The 17,324-nt window shown below is 35.9% G+C and overlaps 1 protein-coding gene across 7 annotated transcripts in view; it reads left to right on the top strand.

Moving 5' to 3' along the window:
- Positions 1–17,324, top strand: part of TMEM196 (transmembrane protein 196) — a 203,832-nt gene that overhangs the window by 140,780 nt on the left and 45,728 nt on the right. The window contains exon 1 of one of the 7 annotated variants that reach the window (XM_032305445.1): positions 12,612–13,903. The exons of 3 other annotated variants lie outside the window; for them this stretch is intronic. In XM_032305445.1, the coding sequence (XP_032161336.1) occupies positions 13,739–13,903 (165 nt within the window). In that variant the 5' untranslated portion in view covers positions 12,612–13,738. Of the gene's footprint in view, positions 1–12,611; positions 13,904–17,324 lie in introns of those variants that run through there. 3 more of the 7 variants (XM_032305446.1, XM_032305447.1, XM_032305448.1) reach the window with 3 other exon arrangements.

The following is a 17,324-nucleotide window of genomic DNA, read 5'->3' on the forward strand; positions in this document are numbered from 1 at the left end:
AGGCCTATTCTTTGATGACTTAGAGTATCCATTCATCTCCTCTCAGCTAGTGGGACTTTTTGACATCTCCAAGGATCTTTCCTGTACCAAGAATCAGATATAATAGCTCCATCAGATGTCCTTCCACCTCCCAAAATCCTGCATGAGCACAGGGACCAGATTTTATCACTCACAGGGAAATTACTTCCTCTAATTGTCCCTGAATTCTGGGAAATTCGGTCTTCCCTATCTTTTCTTTCAACCCTACCAAAGACCTCCAATTCTTTTCCTTCTACTAAAACAAAGCTTTTGGCTTTCTCTTGAAGCAAAGCAAGTCTCAAGATGAGTTTGCTCTTTTGAAAGAAAAGATATTACCCCAATTCTTTCTGAAAGAGCCTAAAAAGCAGTAGGGCCAGGTAAGTTCTCAGTTTATCTAGACATAAGCATCTGAATTATCTCCAGGTTCTTAACTGTTCCTTCCTGAGGTACAGTATTAAGTGAGTTTCCTGACCTTCCTCAAATCAAGGCACATAGAGAAGATGAAGGAAGATGTATGGCCTACTGGGGAAAATTGGTGGGAATCTGGGGACATTCCTATGAGGTTTGATAAATCATTACATTTTCTTTAGATGGTATAATTACAGTTAAAATCATACAAAGTATTAGAGAAAATATTACATTTTGAGTTTGTATAAAATTTCCAAATATAATGTCATAAAACTATGAAAATAAGATTATATCAAGTTTTTTCTCCCATACATCATCCCTAATCAAAACTTTGTCAAAATGGTCTTTTCAAATTCTTGACAAGAATCTGTATTTGGATCAGTAGTTGATAATAATTTTAAGTCATTACTATAAATCATCATAAGTAATATTTGAAATGTAAAAATTATAACACTATTTCTGTTCTGTAATTTACACATATACTTGTGAAATTTGTTATAGTAACATGAATATTCCTCAAATTCAAGAAGATATTTTTATATCAAGTGCTTCCTAATAAGCATCTATAATTGCAAGACTGCTTGCAACTGGCCTACATGGAATTAAAAGGGCACAAGAGTCTTAAAACTTATTTTCCAATGGGGCACTTGGGTGTCTCAGTTGGTTAAGCACCCAACTTTTGATTTCAGCTCAGGTCATGATCTCACAGTCATGATCTTAGAGTCTGGGATCAAGGCTTTCATCAACCCCCATGTGGAGTCCCTCATGGAACCCCTCATGAAGCCTCAATTTGGGCTCTGTTCTCAGTTGGGAGTCTGCTGGAGGTTCTCTCCCTCTGGCCCTCCCCTCTGTTCCCTCTGTCTCTCAAATAAATAAATAAATCTTTAAAAAAAAATTTTTTTTTTTTTCAGAGCACCTCAGTGGCTTAATCAGTTAGGCATCTGCCTTTGGCTCAGGTCATGATCCCAGGGTCTTGGGATGGAGCCACCTTCAGGCTCCCTGCTCAGTGGGGGATGTCTGCTGTTCTGTCTCCCTCTGTCCTTCCCCATACACATGCTCTCTCTGTCTCAAATAAATAAATTTTTAAATCTTCACAAAAATAATTTTTTCCAATATAAAATAAAGACATACTACCTAAGGCTGTGCCCTCTAGAAGTTTTCATCTGGCCACCTATCCCCCTTCCCCTGACTCTGTCACCTTGTGCTGCTTCAGTGATCCTTAGGCACCAGTAATCCTTTGGGTCATCTCTTTAGCCACTTAATCCATGAAAAATGTTTGCACCTGACTACTGAAGTAGGTGCCCCAAAGAAAGAGTATCTCCTTGGCAATGTTCAGTATCACATATCATACCAGCAAGACCTGAAAGGTATTGAAGACTTTTCTGCCTATAGTGATTGCAAATTCATCCAGCTGTGAGACAAATCCTTTGGTGGGTATGTCACCAATGAAGGTAAGGAGAAAGGACACTGTAAACAGTTGAATGCTCTTTGTTTAAAGTTTTTTTTAAAAGATTTTATTTATTTATTTGACAGAGAGAGATCACAAGTAGGCAGAGAGGCAGGCAGAGAGAGAGAGAGGGAAGCAGGCTCCCTTCTGAGCAGAGAGCCCGATTCAGGACTCGATCCCAGGACCCTGAGATCATGACCTGAGCCAAAGGCAGCGGCTTAACCCACTGGGCCACCCAGGCGCCCCCCCCCTTTTTTTTTTTAAGATTTTACTTAAAAATAATTTCTACACCCAACATGGGGCTTTAACTCAACACTAAGATCAAGAGTTACATGCTCCACCAGCTGAGCCAACCAGGTGCCCCCTTGAATGCTCTATTTATTTTTTTAATTCATATTTTCTCCCTTCCACAATATTGTCAAAATGTCCTTTTCACCACCTACAGCACTACCTCTCTAGTTCCAGCCTTCATTTATAATATGGTAGATTCATACTTCTATTCCTACCCCATCCCTCAGTGGATTGTATCTGGAGTTAACAGATTCAGAAATAGAATTTTTTTTAAATATAAATCATCTTATGTCACTCACCTTCTCAAAACCTTCTAATTTATCAACTTAGAATTAAATACCAAATATTACCATGGTCGAGCTGCCTTAAGTAATCTAATCCCTGGCTACCTCTTTAACCTCATTTCCAGCTACTTTCTGCCTAACTCACTAGGCTTCAGCAATTACAGAAACATTCAGTGCCCATTTCTGCCCTTTGCCTGCTTTGCTTTTTCTCCAGCTCTTCGTCAGGTTCTCCCGCTCACTGCATTCAAGTTTCTCTGATCATGTGTCACCTACTGGACACTATCAAAAATACCCATCTATCACTTCCTTCCCATACCTTAACAATTTACTTCACCATCTGAAATTATGTTATATAATCACTTATTGACTTGTTTGTTGTATGAATCTCCCACAGAGTGTAAACTCTTTAGGGCAGATATTCTGTCGTATTTATGGTCTATCTCCAGTAGCTAGAACAGTGTCTGGTGCACAGTAGGCATTCCATGATGTTAACTATTATTCATCGTCAGTATTTTCTCATGAACCAGTACTGCCCTATCCTGCTCAGAAAATGTTTCCAGGATCTGAGCCCATACACAGTCAAAATCTGTGTGGGGTTGTGGGTAAACTAATTACAATAATTGAGAAGAAAAATTAATTTAATCTAACTTGTTTTTGATATTACATAATTGTGTTCTTCCTAACTTCAGAAGCCCTTCAAAAGAGAGGTTGACCTACTTCTTTAAATCTTCTTCTGTAATGACATGCAACTGTCCAGTTAATTGGTAAACCTAAAATTTTTAACTGCCGTTTGCTATGTACAGAGTTCTGAACAAAGAACACTCCTAAGTTATCAATGAAATGGAAAAGCTGCTTTTATTCTTCAAGATCTTACTAACTGAAGAAGCAGGAAGTAAAATAAAATACTAATTTTATTTGTGTCTCAGTGACCTCAGAAAGTGAACCGAACTAATGATGTTTCTTACTTATTCCCAGCAACTGGCATACAAGCTGAGAGGATAGAGCATCAGCTGAACAAAAAGTGTTTGCTTTGAAATCTCAGAAACCTTATGCTTACTCAGTCCTTGTGGCATATGATCTACCACAGTTACGGCCTATCACTGGAAGAATAAACTCTTTCTTCTCATTGTAATTTCCCTATTCCCTTATTATTCCTTAAGGGCAGAAGAATGTATATTTATTTTAATTTTAAGATTTATGATTAAAAAAGTTATTTTTAAACTTCTGATTTCTTACCCTAGCTTCTTAAGCTGGGAATATTTAATATAACTTTAATTTTCAAACATTATCATTACCTTAGAATTTTAAACTAAATTTACATCTAATGGCATTCTGCGGAGGGATTGAGATTCATAGATATTTTCCCACCCACATTAAGCAACCCCAGACTGCTGTGCTTTTTAGTTCCTGTTTCTCATTGTATAACTTTTTCTGATTAAAAATTAATACAAGTTTTTGTTCACAAATTGAAAAGTACAGAAAGTATAAAGGAGAGAATAAAAACGTCTCTACTCACCACCCAGAGCACTAATAAAATGTGCAATTCCTTGCAGTGTTCTTTATATTCGTACTTGTTAAGAAAATTAGGATTGTTTTGTTTACGTACGTGACTTTTAAAGTGCAGTTTCAAGTCATTTATTGCTAGATAATATATGATTTTAAAATATAATTTGAATGACTGTAAATTATCCTATTTTATAACTTTACAGCTCTTTAGTTTTAGTCTTTAACTGGAAATTAAGCTGGTTTTAACTTTTTTCTTCAAATGATACTGTTATAAACATTTTTATATGTAATCCTTTTGATTATCAATAGTTTACTAGAATAAAAATGCAAAAGTCAAATTACCAAGTCCTGAATTATATTACTAAATATCTTTTAAAATAGATAAAATGTATAAATATATTACTAAATACCTTTTAAAAATATTGTACCTATTTAGATCTCTACAGTATTTATGAAAATAGCCATTTAACTTCACCCCAACGACACTAATTATCATTTTTTTTTAAAAAAACTAGCCATTTGTTATATTTGTTTGGATATGAACATGGTTTGTTCATACATTGGGCTTGTTCATACATTGTGATATTTTCAATCAAGTTGCTTTCTTTATGGCTGGAAATAGCTATTTATATGTGAAAAATGAAACTGTCATAATTGTTTCTCACTTTTTTTCCAGGTCATTATTCACCTTTTACATTTTATTTTTAAATGAGTCAGTGAAGGAAGCAAGTAGAGGGATTACCATGTTGATTTGATTTTTTGTAATCAATATAAGTAGTTGAAGTTGTGGATAAAGTCCTGGAAAAATAACATCTCTCTGTTTTCAATCATTCTTTTTTTATTTTTATTTTTCATGTATGCAACAGATATTTGTTAAGTATTTATTCAGTGAGTTTATAAGCTAGTGTCAATTCAATATAGGGGAAACAAATATTGACCTAGTAAGATATATACCCAAATTTCTACAATTTGTAAGAAAAGCCCCTAGCCAGATACTTCAGCTATCTGATAGCTGAACTGGACAGGAATCTCTTAAAACCAATCTGATTATAACTATAACTCCCCATTTAAGGGACAAGAAAAGGGTAAAAATCATTAAATCTTGAACCTGTCCAAGAACTATTCAGATAAGCATATATTTGAGGGAAATATGAAAAGCTGAAAGTTGGGATGTATACATGATGATAAACCCTAGAGTAGCTGAAATCTGGAAATAAAGAGCAAAGCAAAGCGTAAATGAGCAGAAGTTGTTAAAAATGCCAAAGACAACAAAAATGACATTTTTAGAAATGTTCAGAACAAGAAGAATGAGGCCAGAAGAGGCCCACTGCTTGGGGGCATATGACATATAATTCTGGAAGGACAAGCTAGTGCATGCCATGACAGAAAGAGCATTCAAAAAGATCCCAGCAAGAAAAATTTATGGGCCAAAGCCAACAAGATGAAATTAGATAGTGATAAATGAGTGAACCTGCCCTTAGGTTAAAAAAAAAAAAAATTAACTGTCTGAGTACAAGATTGGGGAAACAGGACAGTCCACTGGAAAAATAATCTGGAGTTTTAATTGGTTGAAAATTTGGCCTGAATCAATGGTTCAGAGGGCACATTTACAAAAATATAGAACTACTGAGAAAATTATCCTCCACTACTTGGTTCTTATTGGATGATATGCACACATTATTCTTCAAATATGTATTTTCACTTTAGAGAAACAGGAACAAGTTAAAACTCCCTATTATCAATGGTCTGGGTCATTTTTTAGTGATCTTGAAGGGATTTGGAAATTTCTCCTGTAAACACTAGATGTGACATAGTCATGAAAATTGAAAGATATTTGCATGATTATGACAATAAAAATAGTGTTTACTTGTTTTTTGTTATTTCAGAAGATAGAATTGAGTGCAGTGGATAGAATTCACAAAAATGTAAATGTTGGTTTAATATGCAGAATTTTTAAATTGTAATCTGTTCCTGGTGACAGGAAGAGTTGAGGAAGAAGTCAGGAATGTGGTAGAAAGGATCTAAATATAGAATGAAGTCGAACAAGAGGGTTTCTCAGGGTTCTATCACTTCTACCATTCTGTGCTAATCTACTTTTGTGTTTATTAGTGCAACCTAAGAGCTTGTTCTTATCAATTTCTTTGCCCCTGGAGTAATCATACAAATGGCCCCCAGTTGAGATATATATATCAGAAGTATTATATCTTAGCACTCCTTTTTTAAATATAAGAGTATCAGAAATTAGAAATGGGTGTAGGTTGAGAAAAATCGATATTAACTCTTCCTTCAGTGTTTGGTAGAATTCCCCTGTGAAGCCATCCAGCCCTGAACTTTTATTTGCTATAAGTTTCTTGTGTACTGATCCAGTTTCATTACTGATTATCAGTCTGTTCAAGTTTTCTAGTCTTCCTGTTTTGGTTTTGGTGGTTTATATGTTTATAGGAATTCATCCATTTCTTCCAGGTTTTCTGATTTGCTGACATACATAGTAGTGTTTCATAATATTCTCTTGTAATTGTATTTTTACGGTGTGAGTTATGATTTCTCCTCTCTCATTTGTGATATTATTTATTTGGGTCCTTTCTCCTTTCTTTTTAATAAGTCTGGCTAACGGGGGCGCCTGGGTGGCTCAGTGGGTTAAAGCCTCTGCCTTCAGCTCAGGTCATGATCCCAGGGTCCTGGGATCAATCCCCACATCAGGCTCTCTGCTCAGTGAGGAGCCTGCTTCCTCCTCTCTCTCTGCCTGCCTCTCTGCCTGCTTGTCATCTCTGTCTGTCAAAAAAATAAAAATAAAATCTTTAAAAAAAAAAAAAGTCTGGCTAAAGTTTTATCAACTGTATTAATTTTTTCAAAAAACCAGACCCTGGTTTCATTGATTTGTTTTATTGTTTTTAGCTTCTGTATCATTTAATTCCACTCTAATCTTTATTATTTCCTTCCTTCTGCTGGCTTTAGGTTCTATTTGTTCTTTTTCTATCTCCTTTAGGTATAAGGTTAGGTTGTTTATTTATGAAGAACTAATAAAGCTCAACACCCCAAAATCAAATAACCCAATTAGAAAATGGGCAGAGGACATGAATACACATTTCTCCAAGGACATCCAGATGGCCAATAGACACATGAAAAGATGCTCAATATCACTCATCATCAGGGAAATACAAATCAAATCTACATGAGATGTCACCTCACACCTGTCAGACTGGCTAAAATTAACAACACAGAAAACAACAAGTATTGGCAAGGATGTGGAGAAAGGTGAAACCTCTTGCATTGTTGGTAGGAATGCCAATTGGTGCAGCCACTCTGGAAAACAATATGGCATTCCCTTAAAAAGTCAAGAATAGAAATACCCTATAATCCAGCCAACTGTACTAGTACGTATTTACCCAATGAATACAAAAATACTAATTCAAAGGGATACATGCATCCCAATATTTATAGCAGCATTGTCAACAATAGCCAAAGTATGGAAACAGCCCAAGTGTCCATCAATAGATGAACAGATAAAGAAGAAGTTGTATATTTAGAAAAAATATAATATTACTGAGCCAATAAAAAAGAATGAAATTTTGCCATTTGCAATGACAAGAATGGAGCTAGAGAGTATTATGCTAAGTGGAATAAGTCAGGGAAAGACAAATATCATTTCATCATATGTAGAATTTAAGAAACAAAACAAATGAGCAAAGTGGGAGGGAGGAGAGAAATAAACCAAAAAAACAGATTTTTAACTGTAGAGAACAAACTGCTGGTTACCAGAGGGTAAGAGGGTGGACGGATGGGTGAAATAGGTAATGAGAATTAAAGAGGGCACTTATTATCATAAGCACCAGGTGTTGTGTGGAAGTGTTGAATCACTATATTGTATACATGAAACTAATATTACCCTATATTGTAACTAACTAGAATTTAAATGAAAACTTAACAAAATAAAAAAGAAAGGACGTGGTGTGAAACCTGCATCTTTTCTGGCTGCAAGAATTTGGGCCTTCTCCTTTGTTTTAGCTGTTAATTTTCCTGGCTGTGCTAGAATTGGAAACTGTATCTTGCATGGCATCTCTGGGCTTGATTACAGAAGCAATGCAAAAACATTGCTTCTGGTTACCAACATATCTACCATTATGATGCGCAGTATTCCTTTGTATAGACCCAAGTTTCCTTCTGGCATATTTTATAATTCTGCTTGAAGAATATTTCTTTTAATATTTCTTATGGTGACTATCTTATGTCTTTATTAAATATATTTACTAAGTAAATTCTTTCAGCATTTGGTCTGAATGAATCTGTTTTCCTTTCATTTTTAAAGCATTTTTCTGTGCATACAATTCTGGGTTAATAGAGGATTTTTTGTTTTTAAATTTCAGTACTTTAAAATGTCATTCTTTTGTCCTCTGGATTGAATAATTTTAGATGAGAAGTCTGGAATTCCTGCATCTTTTCCTCTGTACATATTTGTCCTTTTTCCTCTGACTGCTTCTAATTGTTAATCCTTATCACTGATTTCCAGCAATTTGATTGTAATATGCCATGCTGTGTTATCCTACTTGTGGTTTATTAAACTTCTTGGATATGTGAGTGTGTAGTTTTCACCACATTTGGAAAATAATAAGCCAGTATTACTTCAAGTATTTTTGCTTGCCTCTTCTTCTAGAATTTATATTACATCTATGCCTCACTTCTTGTATTCCCCTACATGTTAATGAGTGTCTCTCTCTCTCTCTCTCTCTCTCTCTTTCATTTTTAGTTTTTCGGTGATTAATTTATATTGTGGGTTTGGGTTTTTTGTTTGGGGGTTTTTTTGGCTGTAATTCTAATTTCTGTTGTTGTATCTTAATGTTCACTGATATTTTCTTCTTTAGTGTCTAATTTGCTATTACTTTCAAATGTACTTTTTTAAAATTTCAGATATACAGTTTTTCATCTGTAGAAGCTGTACTTTGTTGTTATATCTTCAATTTATATAGTATCACATTAATGTTTTCCTCTTCATTTTTGAACATATTTCTAATATTTATAATAGAGATTTTAAAGTGTTATCTAATTTCATCATCTCTGATATCTCAGTTATCGATCACATTTTCCAACTTTTTTTGTATTTCAGATAACTGGATGGTGTATACTCTGACTCTTACACTGTTGAGTGATGGTTTATCATTTTCTTTATGATGTGTTAAACTTTATTAAGTTACTTACAGAATAGACCAATACTTTAGAGGCCTGTTTTGAAGTATTTTCAGGTCAGATATAGAGTTGCCTTTACTCCAGGTGTAGGTTAGCCCTATTACCTATGTGTGCCCCACCTGAGTTCCACTGAAGCCTGAGTGTTTAACGAAGAGTCTTGTTGGCTGCTATAAATCTCAATGTTCTGTGACATCTTGTAAGCTTCAGATTTTAGTTCTCTAGTCATTCTGCTTGAGGGCTTATGGAGTTGTATCCCGTGACTGTGTGGCTAAGAATTTAACAGCGGACTCAAGTGATCCCTATGGAGATCTATTTCTCCATGAAATACCCTCCTTTCTAATACTTTGTCCTGGAAATAGCCTCCAGAAACTCTGCTATATGCCCCAGAAATTCAGTAAGACCACCATGTTCTGCTTGGTACTCCTTTTCTCATAGAAAGACCAGAACAGAAAACCTTGCTTATTTCTCCATTCCTGGAGATTACAGTGCTGTACTGCTTGCCATACAGTATCTGAAGTTTATTTGAATACATTGTATATAGTAGGGAAGTAGTCCAATCCATTTACCCTGTAATGGCCAGGAGTAGAAATACCCACCCATACTTATATTAAGAGTAGAAATACTGTAAAATACATCATTTGGGGGGTTTTTCATGATAACAGTTGTTAGTAATCAAAGAATATCTCAGACATAAATGAGAAATTGTGTTATAGTACTAAGTACTACTGTGCTTTCTCTAATTTTTGTAAGCACTGACAATACTATTAGATAATGACTTCTAAGATCTACGATCTTAGTAGGTAATAGAAAAGAAAAGACAAAATCACCTTTAATTATCTCTGCTTCCTAATATTTGAATAAGAAAAAGTATCTTCAAAATATTGTTTTCTTTTTCCCCTTTTTAGCAGTCTCTTTATCAAATCCTAAGTCTTTAAATACAATCATTTCTAACAACATTGACTCTAGAGTATTAAGATACAGACTTGTAACACTTAAAAACTGCTAAATTTTTTGTAATGATTTTGTGTTTTGTTTTCTCTTTTCTTTAATCTTTAGACTTCATTAGTCATTCAGTCTAGTGCTTGGGTCACCATATAAATTTAGTTTATAAAAGCTTGAACAATTTAAATCAGATTCCAAAACTGATCAGTTTAAAATTTTGACCTTTCAGTTACTAAATCTGTATTAGTGATTGAGTTGCTTATTTCATCTACTTGATTCATTATATTAAGACAGGAGGTATTTTTTTTTACCAACTCTTATAATTTCTGTTACCCATATATTAAAATTTCAATAGGTCTTATTTGGAAGATGAAGGCACGAGTTTCTCAGAACTCTTAAATACTTATTGGCAGAACGTAGGTCCTTAAAGAGGGTGATTATGAAGGATTTTTTTTCTGATTAGCTAATAAGTTTAATAAGAATTATTTTAAGTTGCCTACACATTCATGTTCACTGTATCATAAACAAGCCAGCAGGTGGCAAACTTGAGATATTTCAAACTATGGCTTTTATTAAAAATGTGCAAGTATTGAGCTTTGTATCGCTGGATCTCATGAATAACTCTTATGGTGTAACATGACATTAAAAAAAAATGAAACGTTTTTATTGTAGAGCCCTTGGTATTTGCATAACAATGTACGCTATTTATGCATATATTTATTTAGTCTTAATTCGATTTGCTGTTTTATCCTATAATTCTTTCTCTAACAAGTAGTTTTGCATGATTATGAGTAAATTTTAGTGTTCCTTTTGTTTACTTTTATATCATTTAAAAAGGTATGCAAAATAGACTTTTTCCCCCAGAACAGGAAATATTCTCTTAAAAGACTAATAATATCGATCCCCATGTTTTTAAACACAAAACATAACTTCCTATGGATAATTATTATTTTTCATTTTATTCCTAGAAATGTTTCTGTTTAAGTGTGATTCACTTGTAATTATTGGTAAGTGAAGATGGCTATAGCTTTTTCCATATATTTTTGATTTTCATATGGTTTGGGCTTTGCATTAATGACCCAGGATCACTCAAGGTTAGTTATATTCAGGCATATGACTAGGCTTTGGGGTATTTAAGTAAACATATTTCTAGCCATCACATTCAGGGATAATTCAAACATAATACGTGACTTACTCATTTCTTTCTCTCTTTGAAATCCACCTATTGTTAACACTACCTGTGTTTCCTATAAAATTAATTTCCCTTCCTATAAGTTACACTCCTCCCAAATGTCTGCATTAACCAATCTGTTTTAGTAATTACTGTAGCTTGTTATTCTCTTTCAAATGGAGAAGAATTTGAAAAAAAAAAAAAGGAAAAGATATAACTAAAGACAGACCAAAATTAGGCAACCTAGATACTTCATTATTTCTATATATAAATTGGACCATTTAGATGACTTCTACAAGATTTAAATAAAATCAATTGTGCTTCATTAAAACCCAAAAAATATTTGAAGGATTCTAACAATTGGCTGTCTGGCAGACTGAGTTTTCAAGATATGGAAAATGAATTCACTAATTAGCATAAATATTTAAGTTCCCCAAATTTCACAAAACCTGAAGACTCTTAAGGCCTAATAAGTTATAATTCTTCCTGCTTTTATATTTTTAAGAGAAGAGAGAACTCAAGTTTTTTAAAATGTAGAGTATAAATATAAAGAAAGTATATTATAGTATAGAATTGAATTTAAACTATTAAACAAGCCCTGAACCAAATTTTAAGAAAACTGAAATTGGCACTTATGCTGTATAGATTGTATATCACTCAGCTTTAGTGATCTCAGCATTGAGGCTTTAAAAAAAGAAACTTCTAATCAGAGAGATGTCTGCATTTCACTAGTTTGCATGTATTCAGAGGTCAAGATGTCCTGGTTTTGTAAAATGTTTCTTAACTCAACCGTCCTTTCTTCTATTTTCCTTCAATTTATCTCCAACTGTGAAACCCAGTTTTTGAGAAGGATGGCTCATACCCCCAAAACGCCTTCTCATCTCCCTGCTTTCTGAGTCTCCCTGATGAGCTACCTTGTGATTTTTCATGAGGTAAAATCAGGGACATGAAAATGGGGTCCAGACACAGCAATTCCTAGACTTCTGGAGTCCCATATTGCATCAGACTACAACACAAAACACCCAAGCTAGTGTTGGCTCCTGCCCTAATGATTCTGAATGACTGTCAGTTGTTCAATGAGCCAGATTTTTGTTTTTAATAATGCCCTTTCCAATGAAATACCTAAATGTATACATTTCTTGAATTCGAAAACACAGGGTCCCAGTTGTGCTCAGGCTGATAAAGTATCCCAAACGTGTAGCATTGCTGCTGGGTAAGAGTAAGGGTCTGCCGGTTGGAGAGGCACAGCGACCAATATCCCCACAGAAGACTGTCCCTCCAGTTGCGTCTCCACACCATTCTGCCACTGACACACAAGGGACAGGTCGTGACAGCGGAGAGTAGGCGCTCCTTAGGAACAGGCTTGAGTCTCGCTCTTTAGAAAGACGCGTTCCTGGGTGAGAGTCCTTAGGAGTCCTAGGGAATTTAGGAGTCTGGCCTTTCTCCACCTCTCTGCTCTTTCTGCCTTTCTTTGCCCAGGGCGCCCCCACCCTACCCCGTGTGCACGCAGAAGAAAGTTTCACACAGAATGAGCCCCACGTTGACGTAGGCATCCCTCCCCTTCTATCTGGATAAAAGCCCCGTAAGGGCGCGAGTAGGGGAGATGAAGAGGTAGGGATCCTTTGGATCACTGTGGTCAGGGTCCCGAGGCGGGGCTGGTTAGGAGCCAGCCAAGAGTAGACCCACATCAGCTTTTCCTTCCTCCATCAACCTCTCAAATCCCAATGAGGTCACTGAAATGAAAGAGAATCAGACCAAGAGAGAGGGGGAGGAAGAGGACGACGACGAGGGAGAAGAAACCCAGACGGGAAAAGGCCATCAGACAAGGTCGCTTTTTCTGGCGACACAGCAACAGCGAGGAGCGTGGTACTGAATATATCCGCCCGCTCAGCCTGGGGACCGAAGGACTCGCAGAAGCACTTTGTATTACCACGAAAACAAAGGAGAGGAGACGAGGAGGAGAGAGAGGGAGAGAGAGAGGGAGAGAGAGAGAAGCTCTGAGCAGTTCCGCTTTGGATCTCCGGGAAGCAAGGTTCATCTCCTCCGCCAGGAAGGAAAGGGGAGCCTGAGGGGTCTGGGAGGTTAGAAGGGAGCAGGTTTCCTGCGGAGACTTGGGAAGCGGCAGAACTCTGGACAGCGCCTCGCGAGCGGGGCTCCTTGCTCCTGGCTCCTCCAGGTTTCTGGCTGCCTCTTGAAAGCCCTTCTATCGGTGCACTCTCTTCTCCTGGACTCCGACCACCAAACCCAGGAAAATTCTACGATTCCTGCCTGAACGTGCCAGGGGGTGGAACGACTCTTTTGCTCTGGCCCAGTCCGGGAAGAGGGTCTCCGGTTCTGGAAATCTAGTCCTTGTGGATAATGCTTCGCTGGTGAAGAAAGAAAAGTTTTGGGGTCTGGTAGGGGGCGGAAGGGGTAAGGAGGATAGTGGAAGGAAGAAGGTGGATGGTTGGTTTCCCTCTCTGATCTGGAAGGAATGATGACCGAGGAAGGATGTGCACCAGCGGCCAGATTATTGGGAGCCTCTTGGTGCTCTCTGTGCTGGAGATAGGGCTGGGGGTATCCAGCGTGGCCGTGGGGGCGGTCAGCTTCAGCCTGGCCCTCCGAGAGCACAAGCCGCAGCTCGGAGACTCGTCCCCGGTATGGAGCGGGGTGTGTGTACGTTGAGCCATTTCACTCTCTCTTTACCTCTTTACGGTGATGGTCAGTGTGCGTGCGTTAGTCACTCCCTCCCTGGGGAAGAAAATCATAAATCTCCTCTGGCTTGCATGTGGGTTCTTGTTGGCAGACTCTGCCTCTTTATGTTGTCCTTTTATTTACTAATTGGTATTTTTTTCTCTTACCTTGGCTTAAGACCAAATTAAATGGCTTTGTTTAAAGTTGGGGGTGGGGGATGGGAGTTTCCACTAGCTGAAGCTGCAGAAGGCTGCCTAGTGGTGCTGATTAGGGAGTCACACCTGTCAAGGGCAGACTCACTTAGCCTGTTTCTTTTACAAGGAATAACCAAAATGAACGTGTTACATCATTTTCTTGTATCAGAAACAAGCAAGGGTAGATTTATGCATTTATTTCTGGGCAACAGTGTCCAAGGTACACTAAAGGCAACACTGATAGAACAAAAATGTGTGAGTGTAAAAGGAGTATTTTATCCCAGAAAACATTGCTCTTAATCTCTCTTTGCTAGCTTTCTGATACTTCACATCTAAAAACTCTTTTGTAAGTTCTAGGCAGTAAGTTGAACAATGAATGCTATGATATGTAACAACATTCTAATTGGAAAATAACTCAGCTTAAAGAGTACCTAATGCTCAGAGAAAAGGTCATTAATTTCCTCTAGGTCAGGTGTCAGACCCAATGACCTTCTTGTTTGCTTTGGGGGAATCTCCAGGAAAGACTCAGAGACCCAATTCTTCCACCAACAATAAATAAAATAACTGCATTATTCCTAGTGTGGGCCTAATAGTGAAAATAATTTTTTCTTCTCCTTTAAGTTCTATAGCTGGTTTCTTGGTTTCTAGCTTGTTTTCAGTTTCCAAGATAATTTAATAGGATGCTATTCTGTCACTGATGATCAATAGGTGTAATTAACAATCATGGTTTGGTTATTTGTGCTTTGAGTCACAGAGAGGGAAAAATGACTAAGTTTAAGAAAATCCTTTTGAAGTAATTCATTCCTGAAGGAAGTTCTAGCATTTAAAAAACCGGTACAATTGTGCTGTGGAAAAATAGGTTTTTTTAATTTTAATTTTTCAAAATGAGGCAAATGTTTTTAAATTGCAAAAGTTAAAAGGAAAAGTAAAGGTGGTACTCATTTTTAACACTGAGTTTTTCCCTAAGAATCCTTGTTCTGAATTCAGTAAGTTACTATAACCTGCAAATAATTGTCCCTTTTCTTTATTATGTAATTTTTATCAATATACACTTTAAATTTAAATATGAAAGGCTAAAAGGCAAACCTTAAATTTGGTCATTCTATATCTTATGGGTTATTATTATTTAAACAGAAATAGACTTCAAAACTTCTGTGAGACAATTGTCAAATTAAAATATAATATCAAAATTTAAAACAAAGGTGAGAAAAAGTGACCTTTTGATGGCTTGCAAGAGAGGAGACACAAATAACTCTTCAAATCACTTCCCCTCTTAAATGTGAGAAATTGGGTGAATAAACGAAGGTTGTCTGTAAATGGTATTAAAGTATCCATTTTATCTCCAAGAATTAAAAAAGTGGTTATATTTGCTTGGCATATTTAAGAAAAACAATTTTTTTTTCTTCCCAGAGAATTTACCATTATCAAAATGAGTCAACATATGTATTTGTACAAAAAAAAATTAATTTTTGAATCAGCTCCATAAAAAGCAAGTAAAAAATTTAATTTTGAATCAGCTCAATAAAAAACAAGTAAAAAATAAATTTTTGAATCAGCTCAATAAAAAGCAAATAAAAGCAAGTCGTGATAATGACTGTATATATAGTCATTACCATGAAGAATTAGTTCCATTTTCAACTGGTTCTTTTGAGTAACCAAAATTCCCCTAGGATCCTTGAACAATGTTTTGAATTCTGTTTAAAAATTTTTTTTAAATGTATATAATTGAATGAATGAATTTTGAAACTGGGATGCCCAAATGGATCACTTCTTGATCATTCTTATAAACTTAAGTTAAAAAATCAAATTTGTGAAGAAATACTCAGTCTTGATCATTACTTATTACATTATAGATGTGCTAAATTGATTTTTTAATTGTTTTTCAGAGGTCATTTTTGATATAGTTTGAATTATCTCATATCTGTCAATGATGAATTCACTTAACCGTTATCAATAGAGGGCTTACCATTGTACATTTACTCTTTGACACAAAGACTATTAAGATGAATCAAAATACCTAGCGGAGGAAATGAGAGGAGTACATCACTAACTTTATCAGTGGTGAGAAATTAAGGTTTGACTCAGAGAGATACAGGGGCAGATATAGTGGACAGAAGTTGGGGAAGTCAGTGAAATATCCATGGGAGAACAATTGTTTTCTCTAGACCTTGACAGTTTACTGGGACTTGTAATTTATGTATCACAGTGTTAATGCATCACAGGTGAAATCTGAAGTCTACCTGGGTGCAGATCCCAGATCTGTCATTTACTATCTGGATGACTACCAAGGTTTCTCATATTCTGTAAAATAGGGTGGTTAAAGACACAAATGAAATAATGCTCTTAGTAAATGCATTGTGCGTAGTAAGCATTGAATGAATGCAAGCCACTAATACTGGCTGCTCAGACTGACAGTGAAGGGCATGAGAAATGAGAGCCTTTCAGGTAGCCTGGATGAAGGCATGAACTGGGATGGTATGGGTTATATTCCAGATGGAATAGGCTCCTCTATTTTTCTGGTGCTTATGTGTGAGGGGAAGATAAGGATGGAAGGAATGGTTGGGGACAGACCACAAGAGGCTATGTGCCAGTTGGAGGCAACAGATTTATTTCCTCAGCCTTTTAATAATAATAATAATAATAATAATAATAATAATAATAATTATGCCAGTTCTCACTTCCCAGAAACATTCAAGGAAATGCAAAGGAAAACTAGATCAACATTATTGATCTCTTTGGTATTTTAGGAATTTAAAAATCTGTATTATCTATGAACACTAGATGGGATTCTATAATAATTAACCTGTCATGATAACCACAGTCTATAATCAGTGTGTTTTGATTGGTGTCATGAAGTGTTTTTCAGCACATTATTGTCATTATTATAAGATCTTTGAATTAAATTTTTGAAGTCAAATAAAAGTGTACTATGAAAGTATTACTTTTTATGTATGTATTCTGACATCATAAGCTTTCTATCTAGGTCAAGTGCACTAAGAATTCAGGCAACTATTTTGATCTTTGAACCCAAATACACACATTTTTTTAAATGTGGCTTAAAAATAAAATAGTAAAATAAAATAAAGAGCTTAAAAATCCATGGGATGGGTGCTTATATTTCCAGTCACTATTTCATAGTCAGGCAAGGGTGCTCCCTGTGATCAGTTAAAGGTGTGGACAATTAGGAAAAAAAAATTATTTCACTGAAA

Source organism: Mustela erminea, chromosome 11 (assembly GCF_009829155.1).
Source record: "Mustela erminea isolate mMusErm1 chromosome 11, mMusErm1.Pri, whole genome shotgun sequence".
Classification (NCBI taxonomy): domain Eukaryota; kingdom Metazoa; phylum Chordata; class Mammalia; order Carnivora; family Mustelidae; genus Mustela; species Mustela erminea.